General features: G+C 47.9%; 1 protein-coding gene across 1 annotated transcript in view; it reads right to left on the bottom strand.

Annotated features, from left to right (window-relative positions):
* Plb1 (phospholipase B1) overlaps positions 1-15647 on the bottom strand; it is a 100926-nt gene extending 85279 nt beyond the window's left edge. The window contains 9 exon segments of the mRNA XM_032908580.1: positions 79-177; positions 1011-1086; positions 3512-3591; positions 4148-4210; positions 9261-9347; positions 11990-12041; positions 12346-12439; positions 15078-15121; positions 15616-15647. Coding sequence (XP_032764471.1) covers positions 79-177; positions 1011-1086; positions 3512-3591; positions 4148-4210; positions 9261-9347; positions 11990-12041; positions 12346-12439; positions 15078-15121; positions 15616-15632 — 612 coding nt within the window. The 5' untranslated portion in view covers positions 15633-15647.
* Positions 15648-16342: the final 695 nt, after the last annotated feature.

A 16342-nucleotide genomic window follows, 5' to 3' on the forward strand; every position in this document is an offset into this window, starting at 1 on the left:
AGGGCAGGTGTGTGGTGTGATCCAGACTTCCTCACCATCTACCTTCCACACTCTTAATGCCTCACATAGCTTACTCACCAAGGGTAGTTCTACCTCAGAGAAGAAAGACTGGAAAACCACAGCGAAGGTCTCATGCTTGTTGAACTTGCTGGAGGCCAGGAGATCTTCCCAGGCTTCCTGAAGGGAGAAGAGAGTGCATATCAAGAGCCCACATCAGCCAGAGTTGTTTAGCGCACCAGGACCCCTCAACTCAACCACCTCCACACACGGTATACAATCATGTACTTGGAAAGAGCCCCCTTGCCTTCTGCTCTGGGTCTCTTGAGAACTAAAACTGAGTTTTAGTTGTCTCTGAAGTACCGGACAGAGAGCTCGAAACTTCTCTCTGGAAACTCAAAAAGTTCCTGCATGCCAAGGAAGAGCTCCTTAGGGGCGGGGTCTGCAAAGGCACCCTCTCCCCTAGTCTGCAATCTCTAGATTAGATAGTGTCACACATCTGCACTTACAACCATTAGGTGAAGATGATGTTATGCGAGTCAGCAGGCCCTGAATTTTGAGCTGTTCACCAGCTCAAGCGTAAGAACAGTAGCTCTCCCCGAGCCCACTACACTACTTGGCCTCTTTGGTTAACTTCAGGAGCAATGGCTTGCCTCACAGGCAACATCTGAGTGGAACAGACCACAGGCCTAGCAGTGACAGCAACTGAGGCAGCAAAAGACATCTCAGAACAAATGGGCAAAGCTCTTTTTACTAGCTGCTGTCAGCACCATCCCATCCCTCATTACACATGCTGTGGTGTCTCCCCTCTATTGTAACAGTATGTATTCATCACAAGGAGTACTGTCAGGGTACCTCTCATTGGCACCCAGCAGTCCCCAGTTCAGCCAAGGCTTACTAGAACTAGCTTAGCCACCCTCTCCCAGCATCCTGTTCTCCTCCTCCATCCTCCTCCCCTGCCACTCCCGCCCCCACCCTGAGAGCCAGCAGCCCAGGTTCCAAGCTGGACTCACCTGATAGGACCACTGCATGACAGCCTTGGATAACTTCGTTATTTCCTCTGAGCATTTGCAAATCTCTGGTGCAGGGCTGCAGGTCAGAATGAGCCAAGCATAAGGGATTATGTTGGTGGGACAGGGCTCTGGAGAGAGTGTAATGGGGCTGGGGGTGAAGAGAGTTGCTTAGGAAGAAGGGAAGTTGCAGCCTTAGAGGGTGCAAGAGAAAAGAAGGTTGGGTGCATGTCTTGTTAGGGTCACTAGTGGGGTGATGAAAGGAACTTGGGGAGGAAAGGGTTTATTTGGTTTATCTATTCCAAATCGCAGTCCACTGAGGGAAGCCAAGGCAGAAACTCAAGGTGGAGGACATGTGGAGGCAGGAGTTGGTGCAGAGGCCATGGAGGAGGGCTGCTCATTGGCTTGCACTCGTGGCTCGCTCAGCCTGCTTTCTTACAGCACCCGGGACTGCTAGCTCAAGGGTGTCCTCATCCACAATGGTCTGGGTCCTCCCCCCACCTATCAGCTGACCAGAACCACAGAGGCTTAACTCCAAATATGCAACGGCCCAAGAGAGTCAAGTGACTCTCAGACTCCTTCTGAGATCTCACAAGGCAGACCTCTGCCCTGCTGTCAGGTTCATTCACCAACCTCTGAACCCTCAATGGCTTTTCTAGCCCCAAGTTCCAAAGTGATCCCTCAATTTCCCCCAAAAAACAACGTGGTCAGGTCTACGACAGAGATACCCTGCAAACCTGATACCAATTTCTCTCAGTTAGGGTTACTACTGCTATGAGGAGACACTGTGACTAAAAGTGCAGTGCAGAAAAAGGAGAAAAAGGGATTTATATGGTTTACATATCCTGAATCACAGTCCACTGAGGGAAGTCAAGGCAGGAACTCAAACAGGGCAGGAACCTGAAGGCAGGAACTAATGCAGAGACCATGGAGGATCGTGGATTGCTCAAGAGGCTAAACAATGCCCTACTGGCTTGTCTGTAGATTGGTCTAACTAAGACATTTTCTCAATGAGGGTTGCTTCCTCTCAGAAGACTCTAGCTGTGTCAAGTTGACACAGATGACCAGCTCAGGGCGGAAGGCATGCCCCAGAACCCTTGTCCACAGGGTCAGGATATGCTATGAAGACATTTTTCCTCCCCTTCCACGCTGCTCCCTGCTTGCTGGCCACCCCAGAAACCCACACCCCATCCTTACGATCCTGTTCTCCTTCCCCTTCAGAACCCCTCTTTCTTTTCTCAGCTGGCTTTGCTCTGACCTTCTTCACATGAGCTTCTTTCCAGAATCAAATTCAAGATTCTGAAGCTAAAGCAGAAGTCCTGTGAAAGCTTTCAGAAGTACTTGACAATCAAGTTCTGAGGCATTCGAGTCCACTGTCATTTTTCCCTGGTCATTTTCCAGAGTAATACTTCTTATCACCAGAGACACGCTCTGCCAAACCTGTGTGTGTTTGTTTAAGGTTTAAGACTGTGTCTCGTGTAGGAGCCCAGGCTTGCCTCAGATTTCTTGTAGACAGCTTTGCCCTCTGACCCCAACTCTCTCTTAAGTGCTGGGACAACAGGTATGTATCACCACGACTAGTTTTATAAGTCTTTCACCAGATGGTTTAAACTCTTTCAACTGAATCAATCAGAGGGTTGGGGATTTAGCTCAGTGGTAGAGCGCTTGCCTAGGCAAGAGCAAGGCCCTGATTCGATCCCCAGCTCCAAAAAAAAAAAAAAAAAAAAAAAACCAACTCTCCAATCATTTGGGGTGGGGGTGGGGATGGGGGTGGGGCTCTGGTTCTATCACTGTGTCCACCAAATTAAATATTGCAGCATTCTCACTGACTCTGGTGCTGACTGGGATGTGAGCCACACAGCTACTGCACTCTCTAGCCTCCATGCTTGGGTCTCCCCCTGGGGGATCCATGTGTGTGGAGAGCCCATGCATACTTGAAAGGACTCTAGCCAGGCTGAGCAAACAAAGATGGCTCTGGCAGGCCTTGCCCTTCACCTTCCCCCTTGTCTTCCTAAAAACTACCAGATTGCATTCCTAAAGCCAGCCCCCAAGGCCCATTCCCTTATTAGGCCACTTCCTAAGACCTCTTCCTGAGGCTGACCACCAAGGTCCAGCTATTGAAATATTGACATCCAGCAATCAAAAGCCCCACCTTGGCTCACCTAATTGACAACGCCCAATTAAAATTAAACACCTCATCCTAACACAGGGTTTCCTCTTCTGCCTTTATAGTGGCCATTTTCCTATGGGCCAGGTCTGTCTCCTCTCTATACAGAGGCAGTCCTTTGTCCTCCAGGACAAATACACCCCTCCCCCTTCCCCTTGCCCCCTTTCTTTATCCCTTATCCCTGCCCTTTGTCCCTCTGGGGTAAATTAATCTCCTTTGTTCTGAGACCACAGTCTCAGAGTGTCTTGACCTACTTACTTCAAGGTCCCTACAAACCATACAACAGAGGATGGTCCTACTCTATGTCTGTCTGTCTGCCTGCCCCCCCCCATTCTACCTGAAACCAGTCTCTTGATGCTGCTGAGCCATGGTCAAAACCTCAGAGAGATCCACCAAATTCACAAACGCTCTGGGGACCTAAGAGACAAAGAGACATAAGAGATAGGAGAAGACATGTGCATGTGCCAAGCTGCCTCTGGGCCCCCTGGAACCCTGGGGGCCTTGTTTGGGGACCACACTTTGGAGGGTTTCGATGAGGTTGGTCCACAGGTGTCACTCCTTCAGCTGTGCATCTTAGAACGCACCCCTTGCCTCTCTCAGTGGTCAGTGAGGCTCAGATCCTGGGGGAGCACGGTGAAGGTGAGTCATAGCAGCATTCTTTGACTCTCAGAGCCTCCAGCTTCCAGAGAAGCCAGCCCCGTCAGAAAGCGTGTGCGTGCGCGTGCGCGCTTAGCTCTCTGAGAGTGCCCAGCCCCCACCCCAAGAGCATCCCTTTTCAGGACGGGTGAGGAGATGGAGTCCTTCGAGCTTTCCATCTTCAGGGTCTTGGGCTCTTACTCTCTAACAAATGCCACTGAGAATAAACCAAATCCCACCTCTGTCACCCCGAGAAGGGCCCCCAGGGCACCCAAAATGATGCCTGCCTCACGTTCCATGTTCCAAGACCCCAGGGGCTTGGGAATCATTGCCTTACCTCACGATGCAGGTAATCCAGCACCCCCGACAGCATCTCCATGTGCTTCATCAAGTGCCTTTTCTGTGAGAGAAGAACTGGGGTGAACAAGGGCAGTAACAGGGAGGACACAGGCCCAGGGACCCAGACTCAGACGGCCCCACAGACACCATGGCAGATGCTTGATGGAGGCCGTGCTTGCCCACCACCGTAGAATCTCAGAGCTGCTTGTTTTGGTTTGGGCTTTGGGTCCAGTCATGTTTCTCTAACCCAACTTCCACCAGAAAAAAAAAAAAAAACACAAAACAAAACAAAACAAAAAAAAACAAAAACCGCCAACCTTCCACCTGGGAGGCGTTCCACACCACAGAAGGGCAAGCTCAAGACTGAAACAAGATGGGGACCACTGTGGTGGTTCTGACGCTCCGAGCCAAGGGCTGAGAGAGCCGTTTTTATCTGGAGAAAATAAATCTGAAGAGGCAACATGATCTACCTGGATTTAGGGACCCAGTCAGATCTCAAAGCTTCCAAAATGGGACCTCTGTGGGTGAAAGGCATCTGCCACTAAAGCCTGGTGACCTATTTGATCCAAGGATTGTTCTTAATCTCCACACATCGTGGTATCTCTCCCTCTTCCTTTTCCCACCCCTCTCTCTGTCTCTGTCTCTCTGTCTCTGTCTCCCCCCCCCCAAGATTAAAAAGAAAGGGCCAGCATCTGGCTCCTTGGGTAAAGGCACTTGCTGCCAAGCCTGATGACTCAAGTTCAATTCCCTGGACCCACACACATGTGCATTGTAGTCTTGTGGAGAGAGAGAGAGAGAGAGAGAGAGAGAGAGAGAGAGAGAGAGAGAGAGAGAATAAAATTAAAAAAAAAAAAAAACCAAACCTCAAAACTTCATCAGAGCACAGGCTAAATATTCCTTATCTGGGAGATTTGGGACCAGAAATGTCTGTCTTTGGAGTCTTTCCGTGGGGGTATTCGCACAGATTTTATCTATCAACTGAGCATTTAGTATCTGAAAATCCCAAATCTGAAATGCCCAAAAGTCTTTGGATTTCAGATTTCTAACCAGCAATCCAAGCCGGGCTGTTTGCCAGATCTCTCCTTCTCCACCTCCCACCCCTGTGCGGTAGCTGCCCTGGGTAAGGAAAATGGTCTCAGAGAGTTTCTAGGGCCCCATTACTGGGATGTATAAATCCGCCCATCCCCACACAGAGCAGCCCCTCTCCCTGTCTCTGCAGGTGAGAAACTAAGCTGATGACGGAACGTCTAAATTCGACCCCTGGTTATCATTTCAATGTGAAAAATAAAATGTACAAGACAAACGCCTCAGCTGGCTGCAGACTAGCTGTCCCCTGCAGCAATGTGGCTCAGACAGCAAGACGAGGAAGGGCAAGACGTTGGGCTGTTACCTGGGGGGACAGGGGCAGGCACTCTAGAGGCGGCTGCCAATCATCAGATGAGGGCTGCAGGGAGGGCTGCCCCCCAACACACACACAGCCCAGGAGGAAGTGCCTATGTCTGTCTCTCCTCTGCTCCTACTTCCGTGAGGGGCTGGCCTCCCAGCCCATCTGTTGGCAATGGCCTGTGATAAGCACTGTCTGGATTCTTCTGAGCAACACACTTTCCTTCCCAAAGAGTCCAGAAGGGTCCCAGCCAGTCATTTGTACCACATTCAGGGCATCCATTCTCCCTCGGGGACCTGGAAGAGCATGGTGTTCCCACTCCCGAGTGTGACCTTCCTTTAGAAACCCTGGGTCAAGGGTTTGTCTCTAGACATTTGGGGCATCTAGTCTCATTCAGCCATCACAGGCGTGGAATGGTTGTCACTTGGCTCAGCAACTATCCTGTGTCCAAGTGGAAGGCGTTATACACCTATAATGACTATTACAGACACTGGAGTCAGCATGCTATGCTTCCCGCTGCAGTCCAGTGCATGCATGCAGAACAAGAGCTCTGGAGCAAGTCTAGTGCATGCGTCCAGAACGAAGAGAGCAAAGGGCTCATGAGTTCACAGCCCCCTTCATTCACGCAGTGTACCAGAATGTTTTATATTCAATCCCATTCCCTCTCCCTTCTTTTAGTTTACAATTTTTGTGGCAACCTTTCTGACTTACTCCTGAGCACTCACTAATGTCCCGACCCCCATGGCCTGAAAACCTAGAAATTTCTATGTGTTTAGAACAGTGAAAAACTTGAAAGGGACAAATGGCCATCACTGTGCCAGTGGGTAATGCGTGCGTGTGTGCGTGCGTAAATGCACGCTGGAAACGAGAGGTGGAAAATCCACACGGGGGAGCAGATCATTCAGCAAGAGTCGGTCTAGTCTGCAGGTCTCAGTGTGACAAGGCCTTGAAAACATATGGTTGTGAAAGTACACACCTATATGGGAACATCACAGTGAATTGTGACCAATGGCGACATGCACATTAAATACATTTAACGGAAACAAAGAACATTAAAGGTTAAAAAGAGAGTTTCGTATCACTCGAGGAACTAAAAATTAATTAAAAAAAAAATCACGTACATGGGACACACATACTTAGAACGCATCGTGTGCTCAATAACACTTGAAGGGACACATACATTAAAATCATGTAAGATTGCTTAGCTGTGAGAGCGCAGAGAAGAAATCGTGGATGAGCGTGAATGCACTCTCCCACGCGGGGAAGAATAACTGAATGCCATTCTGAGCAAACGCATCACCGACAACGATAGGACGAGCCTGGGTCTACATGTGAGCGGGCAGATTTACATATGGGCTTGGTGGTGTGCGAGCAGCTAGAGAGCAAGGGGTGGAGATACGGAGGCACGCGGCAATGTGTGAATGCACGCTTGGATATGTCAGTGCATGGATGCATAATTCATGAGTTAACGTTAAAATGCATAATGACCCCAGAGAGAACAAGCAGAGCGTGTAGATTTCGTTTGGCCCTAGTGAACAGAGACTGTCTGAGTCTGTGCACAACATACTCAGGAGACCTGCAGAAACAACGGGCAGTGATAGCTGGCCAGGGAAGGGGTTTTTACCACTATTCTCCTGGGGTCCTACGGCACCAAGGACAGGGAGCTTTGATAGTGGCCCAGAGACCATTTGGAAGAAGGCAAGATGTGGCAAGGGAGGGGCACACCAAAAAACTTAGCCACACCTGAGCCGTAGCCTGACAGAGGCCCTGAGAGCTGGGCTGAGGGAGCAGTAGGCAAGTCAAGGTGATTGACAGAGACAGGTTGGTGGCAGCTGGACTTTAGACTCACAAAGAAGAGTGTATATGTCATTTACAGTGCCACAGCCTATATTCCCCGGCTATTCCACTCGCCCTCAGCTGATTTGAGCTGGTCTTGATAAACGCTGAAGTCACAATCTTTGATATAATTATCTCCATGTATAATAAGTGAAACCATATGTTTTGTTCCAAGGAAAACCATAGAGCCTCACAGATAAGATCCACAGGTCATTTGCCTTTGGTAAATGCCAGTGTTTCCACCCAAGCTGGGACTCAGGGTTAGTGTGAGGAGAATGTATGTGTCCTACACTAGTCAGGGGAAGGCGAATACTGCACTAGGCCACACAGTCACTGCTCACGTGAAGGCAGAATTGAGAGAGGCAAAAACAATTCTTAGCTTAGTAAGCTGATTCTCTTCAGATGCAGAAGGATCATTGACTCAGTTTCTCTGGGCCCCGATTTCTTCTCCCAATAAGAGAGATTGGAGAGCATAAAGATCTGTCACAGCAGGATCATCTTAAATGTAAAATCCACAGCGGGGTCATATTAAAGGCAAAAGCCCCTGAGCAGCAAAGGAAACAACATCTGGGTGAAGCCAGGGCCTAGAAGTAAGAAAAACCAATCTGCCCATTTTCCAGGTGGTTACTATTCACAATATATAAGGGACTTCACAAGTCAAACACCAAGAAACAAATAGTCTGATCAACAAATGGCCACATGCCCTGGATACAGCTCTAGAAAGTGTAAACAGCCAATAAATCTGTGAAAAAGTAATCAACGTCATTAGTCAACACAGAAACACCAATCAAAACCACAGGGACGATCCATCACATCCCACTCAGAAAGACTCTCATCCAACAAATGACAAGAGCTGCAGGGGCGAGGGGGAAGGGGCTCCTTACATTTGACTGGTGGCAGTGTGAATTAGTGAATTACTGAAACATCAGTAGGGAGGTTCGTCAAAAAGTGCAAAGCAAAACTATCATAGGACCCTGACATCATAGTCCTCAGAATCCCAAAGGATCCCAAGTCAGGGTAACTTAGTGGCATCTAGACATCCATGCTTCTCATGACACCTGTTAGGGAATCAGCCTGGGTGCTCACCACAAATGAATGGATAAAGACACTGTGGTATGTCTACACAGTGGAGTACTATACACCCATAAAGAAGGATGAAATTGTACCATTTGCAGAGAAGTGGATGACCTGAAGATCATCAGATAAGCAAAATAAACCAGACCCAGAAATACAAATAAATTTTCTCTTCTACATAGAATCTAGATTAAAAAAAAAAGACATGAAAGTAAGAAAGAGGAACTATTTGGCAAGAAAGGAGAGGAAAAGCAGAAGGAGGGAGAGAAGGTAATGTGTGTATGGAGGTAGGTGAAAGTACATTGTATACATGTATGACTGGGAGGGGGCAGTGATTGTGATGTAAAAATAAATAAATCAAGGCAAAACCCCCACAAGACCCATTATTTTAAACAATGGATATAATATTAGATGTTCTTTTACAGATCTAAAACACAGAATGTAAAAGCACTCTTGGCTCTTGTGATGGTTACAAATGCACAGCTTTGGGCACACACTTACAATGGCATTTTATCCCACCCAAGTCATAACACGCCAAAATGGTTCAGATGGTCAACTTTATGTCCTGTGCACGCCATCACACCGAAATACAGGAGGAAAAGAAACAGCCACCTGCTGTTAATTTTCGTATGTTTTCTTGAGAATCTATGCACCCACCCATCCATCGGTCCATCCATGTGCCCATCCAGAGGTTCACTAATCCACCCGTCCTAATTCTGAAACAGGAGGCCTCATCCCCAGCCTGGCAGACAGTGCTCAGACAGGGTTAGCCCCTCGCCTCCATACCAGCATCTCAGCCTCCCAGCCTGCAGCTTACCTGCTGATCAGAGGAACACAGGTGGCACTGGCTTGTGTTACTGAAGAGCACAGTGATGAGTTTCCAGTCCTTCTCAAAATCAAGTTCCTGCAGCATGAAGACAGAGAGATAAGAGCTCGGGCCAGACATCTGTCTGTCTGTGTTTCTCAATCTCACACCCCAACTGTTACCTTAAATCACGGTTAGGGCTGGTTCTGTTGATCTCAAGCATCTGATCCTCCTGCCTCTGCCTCCTGAGTATTAGGATTATAGGCTAACTCCACTAGCACGAATGTCCTTTCCTTCCTTCCCTCCCTTTCTTCCTTCCTTTCTTTTTTTCTTTTGGTTAGAATTATTTATTTTATGTCTGTGAGTACACTGAAGCTATCTTCAGACACACCAGAAGAGGGCATCAGATCCCATTACAGATGGTTGTGAGCCACCATGTGGTTGCTGGGAATTGAACTCAGGACCTCTGGAAGAGCAGTCAGTGCTCTTAACCTCTGAGCCATCTCTCCAGCCCTCTTTCTTTCTTTCCTTCTTTCTTTCTCTCTCTCTTTCTTTCTTTCTTTCTTTCTCTCTCTCTCCTTCCTTCCTTCCTTCCTTCCTTCCTTCCTTCCTTCCTTCCTTCCTTTCTTTCTTTCTTCCTTTCTTTCTTTCTTTCTTTCTTTCTTTCTTTCTTTCTTTCTTTCTTCTTCCTTTCCTTCCTTCCTTCCTTTTTTCTTTCTTTCTTCTTTCTTTCTTTCTTTCTTTCTTTCTCTCTTACTCACTTATTTTTTTTTTTGTCAAAAGTAGCACTTGGTAGTCTAATGTCGAATAAACGTTCTATAGGTCATCTCATATCTTGTATTAAGGGGCACCTTGATAAAAAAGTTCTTTTGCAATGTCAACTTGAACCTACAGTCTTGTGCATGCTAAGTAAGTACTCTATCACTGAGTTACACACACATCCTTTTTATTCTGACAAATAAACTTTTACATTGTCACAGAACTTACTCTGTAACCTGGCAGGCTTTGAACTTGTGATCCTCCTGCCTCAGTCTATCAAGTAGCTGTGTTCACAGGCCTGCAGCACCAGCTCTCAAAGAATATTTCTAAGGAAAGGAGAGTCATACAAGGTGTACTACGATGACGCCCTGTCCGTAGGAGTGGGAATGAGTAACCAGCATAAACATTGGACGTAGTGCACTATTGCACAAGCTACGCTACACTCATGTAAGCAAAGTGCTACGTGGTTGTTAAAATGAAAATGGAAACCTCGATTAACGTTACCAGAAAAACTGAGAAACGTTGATCACAGTGAACATGCGGCACGCACGACAAACCCAGCTTGATTTCTGAGGCAGCATTGTGTTGTCAGGGAGCACTGAACTCTGATCTGTGGGATTTGGCTCTAACTGACTGCTTGAACTTGGCCTTGTCACATGACTTCTTGGAATTTAAGTTTCTTCATCTTTAAAATTACAGGGTTAGATTCAGGACCGCCCAGTTCTTACACAGAACAATTACATTCTTATTATCATTATCATAGCCCAACATCCATTGCCAGGGAGACTGGATTTGTTTTGTTTGTTTTTGTTTTTGTTTTTTTTTTGTTTTTTTTTTTTTAGTACAAAGTCTAACTCTGTGTTCCAGGCTGGTACCAAATTGCCTAGGAGGTGCCTCCTTAGCTTCCCGAGTGTTGGGATTATGGCTGTAAGTCACCATCCCTGGCTTTGACGGGATTTAGAATTACCTAGGAGACACACTTCTCTGCTTGTCTGCGAGGGCAGCTCTAGAGAGGTTTGAGGAGGGAAGAGCCACCATAAACATGGCTAGCACTGCCCCATGGTCTACTGGCTTAGACTGAATAAGAGAAAAGAGGAGAAGCCAGGGGGCTCCAGCATTCTCCATCTTTGTCCCCAGACTGAGACACACAATGTAATCAGATGTCTCATGCCCCAACCAACATGCCTTCTCAACCATGGTGGAATGTCCCCCATAAACCATGAACCAAAATAAATTCTTCCTCCCGGAGTTGTTTCTTGTCAGTTAATTTATTCCCTCTGTGTGTGTGTGTGTGTGTGTGTGTGTGTGTGTGTGTGTGTGTGTGTGTGTGATTTGAACATATTTCCTTCAACAACTGTTTATTTTTCTGAGGCAGTGTCTCTTGTCGAACCTAGTGCTCTCAAATTTCGCTAGACTGGCTGGTCAGCATGACCCAGGGGTCCTCCTGTCTCCTCCCTCCCCAGTGTCGGGGTTAGTTAGAGGCACATACCATCCTGCCTAGTTATTATGTGGGTGCTAGGAATTGAACATGGGTCCTTGAGATTACACAACAAGGATTTTCTTCTGACTGAGCCATTTCCCCAGCACTGTGGTAATTATTCATGATAGCAATCACTGCTTCGATGACAATGATAGCTACTGGCTTTTATCGAGCTTCGACTGTGCCTGACCCAGCACCACACAGCGATAAGTGGAAAGTCCAGGTCATATGCAAGCCAGTCTCTCTCTCTAGAACCCCACCACCTCTCTATGGAAAGGTCATTTAGTCCATCTGCTGAGCTTCTGTGGTTCCACACAGGAGATCATCCTAAATAAATCTGAAGTGACCTACAGAGTATTACAGTGGAAGGGGCATTTCCTAAGAGGCCAGGACATGTGAGTTGAGCAACAGCACCATCAGCACTCTCTATCTTGGGGTCATTGTCTTGCAGCAAACCTAGACAGCCCACCCACACCAGAGTTGGAGTTTGAAAGCCTCTTACCGGGTTGTCTTTCAGATGCTTCACCAGTTCTTTAGCCTGAATCCACAAGTCTCTGAGGAGTGGAAAGCACAGTTTAAAAAGTCATATATTTAAGGTTCAGGAAGTTGATGCCCTCACCCCAGCACAGCTGCCACTCTCTGAACCAGAGGCTACCCTGAACTGCCCTGGCTTCTGAGGGGCAGACTTGACCTAACCTTTAAAGCCAACTGAAATCAGCAGGGGAAAGGTATTTGGGCATTGACTTAATGAAGACCTTTATTCAAAGCTCTCTGATCAATGTCAGTCCCCTCAAGTCCCTACATACCCAAGGCTAACAAGAGTGCACAACCCCAGAGAGGGAGAAGAAGAAAACTTACTCGGCAATGGTAGTGTGGCCTGCAGTACCCTTCCCAGGAGAACACGTGGGCATCAGAACAGAAGGGTTGAAGTGTCTGATGATATCTGAAAGGGCTAGAGAGAGAGAGAGCCAGGGGTCACCTTAAAAGATTAATGACTCCTAGTGTGCCAAGACAGCCTTGCTGCCTCCATGGCAACGCTTAGCCTCCATACCATGCTGTCAGGTCAGCCCCGAGGCGGACCCTGGAAAGCGAAGGAGCTAAATTGAGCATCTGTCTAGGTGGGCCAGGCCCAAGGTCGACTGCTCTCCAGGCATACTCATTTACTCCTGAGGAGACTGAAATGGAGACATCAAGCAAGCCGTGTCAGGTCCCCCAGCTGACAGAAACGACTGGGATTAGAACCAGATCTCTGGGCTGCCTTCGCCTTCTCCCTTGCTCCTCATGAGTGACAGCAGGGCGGGAAAGCTCCGGGGAACATGCAGAGAACATGTCGCCAAGCTGACAGCCAGAAGACTGCTAAAAATAGTGCTGTCAGGAATGTTTAAGACATGTCTTGCTCCTCAGAGAGGACAGGGCGGAGCAGGGAGGGAGGGCTGTGGAGGGAAAGGCCTCTTCCCCCTTCTTTTTGCCCGATCCTCAAGGACCCCCGGGGTTTATGGAAGCAAGCTCCAGAGGGCTTCAGGAGAATTCTTTATGGGTGTTCACACTTGCGGATGACAGGCAGGGAGAGAAAACTGGGCAGGAGGTCAAGGGACTGGTTCATGACCTCAGGTGGTCACCGAACTCACACAATTCAGGGTTTCTGTCCTTACCCCACACACATAGACCAGGTTTTCTCATCTGTGACAAGCTTGCAGGACCCCAGGCCTGTGGGTAGGCAATGCAGAGCTCCGGACTCAGTTCAATGTGATAAGAATGGCGTGCATGTATGCATGTTTGCATGTTTGCATGTGTGCATGTATATATGTGTGCATGTGTGCATGAGTGCATGTGGGGACCACTTCATCCCTCGTGGAAGGATAAAGGCTGGTGAGAACACATGTGTACTAAGTCGTGCTAGGAGGTCATTGGAAGAACTGCTTTCCAAAGTAAAAATGATCAAACTTTCCCTTAAAACTTTTCACAAAACTTTGTCTATCAATTTGTCTCACCTGCATGGGGGCTTGGTTTATGGTTGCTTAGTCTTGGGGTTCTCTGATTGTAGGGGACAGAACAAAAGGCAAGGCAGGAGGGGCGGATGCCCTGGGTTTGCAGGGATCCTGCTACTTACTGAATGCACAATCTTGGAAAAGAGTCTGTTTATCTATTTTTGACACTCGGTTTTTCCATTTGCAAAAATAGCCTCATAGATGGAAAGGTGTGGTTTGATGTGGAGGTCACTAGAGTACTCTGAAACTTTGGTCAGAGAGTGGAAGAGTTGTGGCTGGGTCAACCCCATCATGCACTGAATGGGCGTGGACCGCTTTCTCTGTGGAACTCCTGCCACAGCTGTCAGTAATGGCTGCCAGCCATTATGTGTTTCCCCCTCCTCAGAGCACCCTCAGTTTCAGAAGTCCTGATGCCAAGGACTTCAGGAGCAAGATCAGCCCTCCCTGTCACCTCTGCTGCCCTCTGCCTGGTTGGGATTCCTGACTGTGATTAGACATGGTGGGCTGAGGAGAGATAGAGGGAAAGGAAAAGCCAGGCAAAGAAACAGAGTGGTCCCAGGGACTCTAGGTCCAAAGAGCATCCTCACAGAAAGGTACCAGGGGCTCCAGGGTCCAAGGAGCATCCTCAGGTATTCCTACACTGACCACCTCATATCTTCTACCATTTGAACAGAAACAAGTCCAGGCCTTGGTGTAGCTGTGACAGCCACCAAGTTAGTGACCACTCTGACTCCTGCCTAGGAGACACTCCTTCCACCCTAATCTTCATTAGCCCCTTACTGGCCAATCAGGTGACAGGAGTCCTGGATAGTAACCTCAACCTTCCTTACTGAATCATGAGCAAAAGAGGGACAGGTTCCTCATCCCTGTCCTTTCTAAGAACGGAATACATCACAAGCCCTTTGTCAATTTCCAAGTGCAACTGACAACAGGGTCCCAGTCACTCTCTGCTCATCACTGCAGGGTGGCAGCTTGGCCTTGCCCACTCATCTCACAAGCAGCAGGATGGGACACTCTACCCAGGCTAGCTCAGTAGCATTAGGGATTCAGGGTGTTAGGGTAGCTTAATAGAGTCACAAAGGTCCTCTGGCATCAAACAATGATACCCAGATCACAGAGAATGGGTTCATCTGTATACAGAGAAGCTCACACATTAATCCAAATTATTACTTCCTTTCACTTTCTTCACTTCACTTCCCAGAGCCCAGAATAGGTTTTTATGGCAAGCGAAAGAGAGATAATAGAATAAGGTTTTATTTTACAAATGAATGGAAAATTTGGCCTGGGTCTTCCTCTTGGGCAGGAGGAAGGATCCAGGACATTTTCCCCAGATAAGTGCTGTGAATTCACCTCTGAGGTAGTCCCACGGGAACAAGAGCCCACAGGTTTTGGTCCAGTTCCGCCAGTTCCCGCTTACCCTGTATATTTCTCGTGCTTTCTATTCAGGACCTCCTATCTCCTGCCTCCCTCGCCTGTCTCCCTAGCATGCCTTCCCCTCTTTCCAGGCACTAGTGATGTAATGAATTTTCCTTATTAAAAAAACATCTGCTGTGTCTCAGGGGGTGGGATGGTTTGGAGTCTGGCTGGAAACCCGAGACTCACCTGTCATGATTCCTATGCACACATTCTGTGGTTCGCTCTCGAGGCTGTAAGAAGTAAGCACACAGGATCAGATAATGTTTGCCAACCATGGGAGCCCTTTCTTTGGCCACCAATGGCCATTTCCTAACAAACTGTGGCCTACCCTTGCTGTGGGGGTAGTGAAGGACAAACAGGTCCCCCTGGGTCCTCTTCCCAAGCTCTCTAGTCCCACCCAAAGCTGAAGAGGACACTGAGTTCAGTGTAAAATGACTCTGGTCCAAACCCTGGAAGGTCCCCCAAGAGCAGAGGGAGGAGGCCCCGTGGCAGTCACAGGAACTCCATTTTTCTGGTCACTTCTCTCTCATCCACCTAGATGAGCCACAGGAGTCATAGATTAGGGGGATGCGGGGAGGTGGGAAGCCGTTCTGGTCACTACTGTCCCCCAACCCTTAAGCAACGACTTTGAACTCTCTGGTCCTTGGTGTCCCCCATCAACGGAGCAAGGAGCTAGAGGAGGGTGTGTGTGGTGTCTCCGTTAGCTGTGCTCCAGGATGGGTACCTTTGAGGTTTCTCCATGTTGACCACACCTGAGCCAGGGGCTGAAGGCTGGAAGAGATAGATACTTGGTGTGAGTAAATCAGCCAGTGGAAGCCGGCACGATGCAGAGAGGCTACGAGTGCATAGGAAGACCAATTGCTCACTCTATGGGGAGGAAGGCACAGCTTGTCTGCCAGGCCCTCATAACAAGATGGCTGACTGCTCTCCTCAGGGCATAGATTTAAACACAACGTAAGTCACGCTGTGTTCTCCTACACGGAATTAAAAGGTTGATTTATAAAGCGAAACCCTCTACAATCTCAGGGTGACCTCCGCTCTCCCTTTGACTAGAAGGTCAGAGCCATCCCAGGCAGTTTGCTCTCTTTGGCTGTATTGCTTTGACCTAGTTCAATGCCTGGCATGTCGTAAGCTCTTGTGAATGTTGAACAAATAGTTATTTTTCTTAACAAATGAAGTGAAATTGGTTTCCCCTTGATGAAATACTGAGCAATGCAGGTTACTCCTTGTTGGTAATCACAGCGGAGAAAGGAAGGTAATTTCATCCTATCCCAGGGGAGACTTGGAGCTGTGGACAAGACATTAAAAACACCCACAAATATTAGCTATTATTAGTATTTTCATAGTTTTTAACATACAAGTACACATTAAGTTTAGATCTGTTTAAGGTTAGAGGTGTCAAGTTTACTAGAAGGTAGAAGTAGGCAACTAGGTGATTAGTTAGTAACTAG

This window comes from Rattus rattus, chromosome 7 (genome assembly GCF_011064425.1).
Source record: "Rattus rattus isolate New Zealand chromosome 7, Rrattus_CSIRO_v1, whole genome shotgun sequence".
Classification (NCBI taxonomy): Eukaryota; Metazoa; Chordata; class Mammalia; order Rodentia; family Muridae; genus Rattus; species Rattus rattus.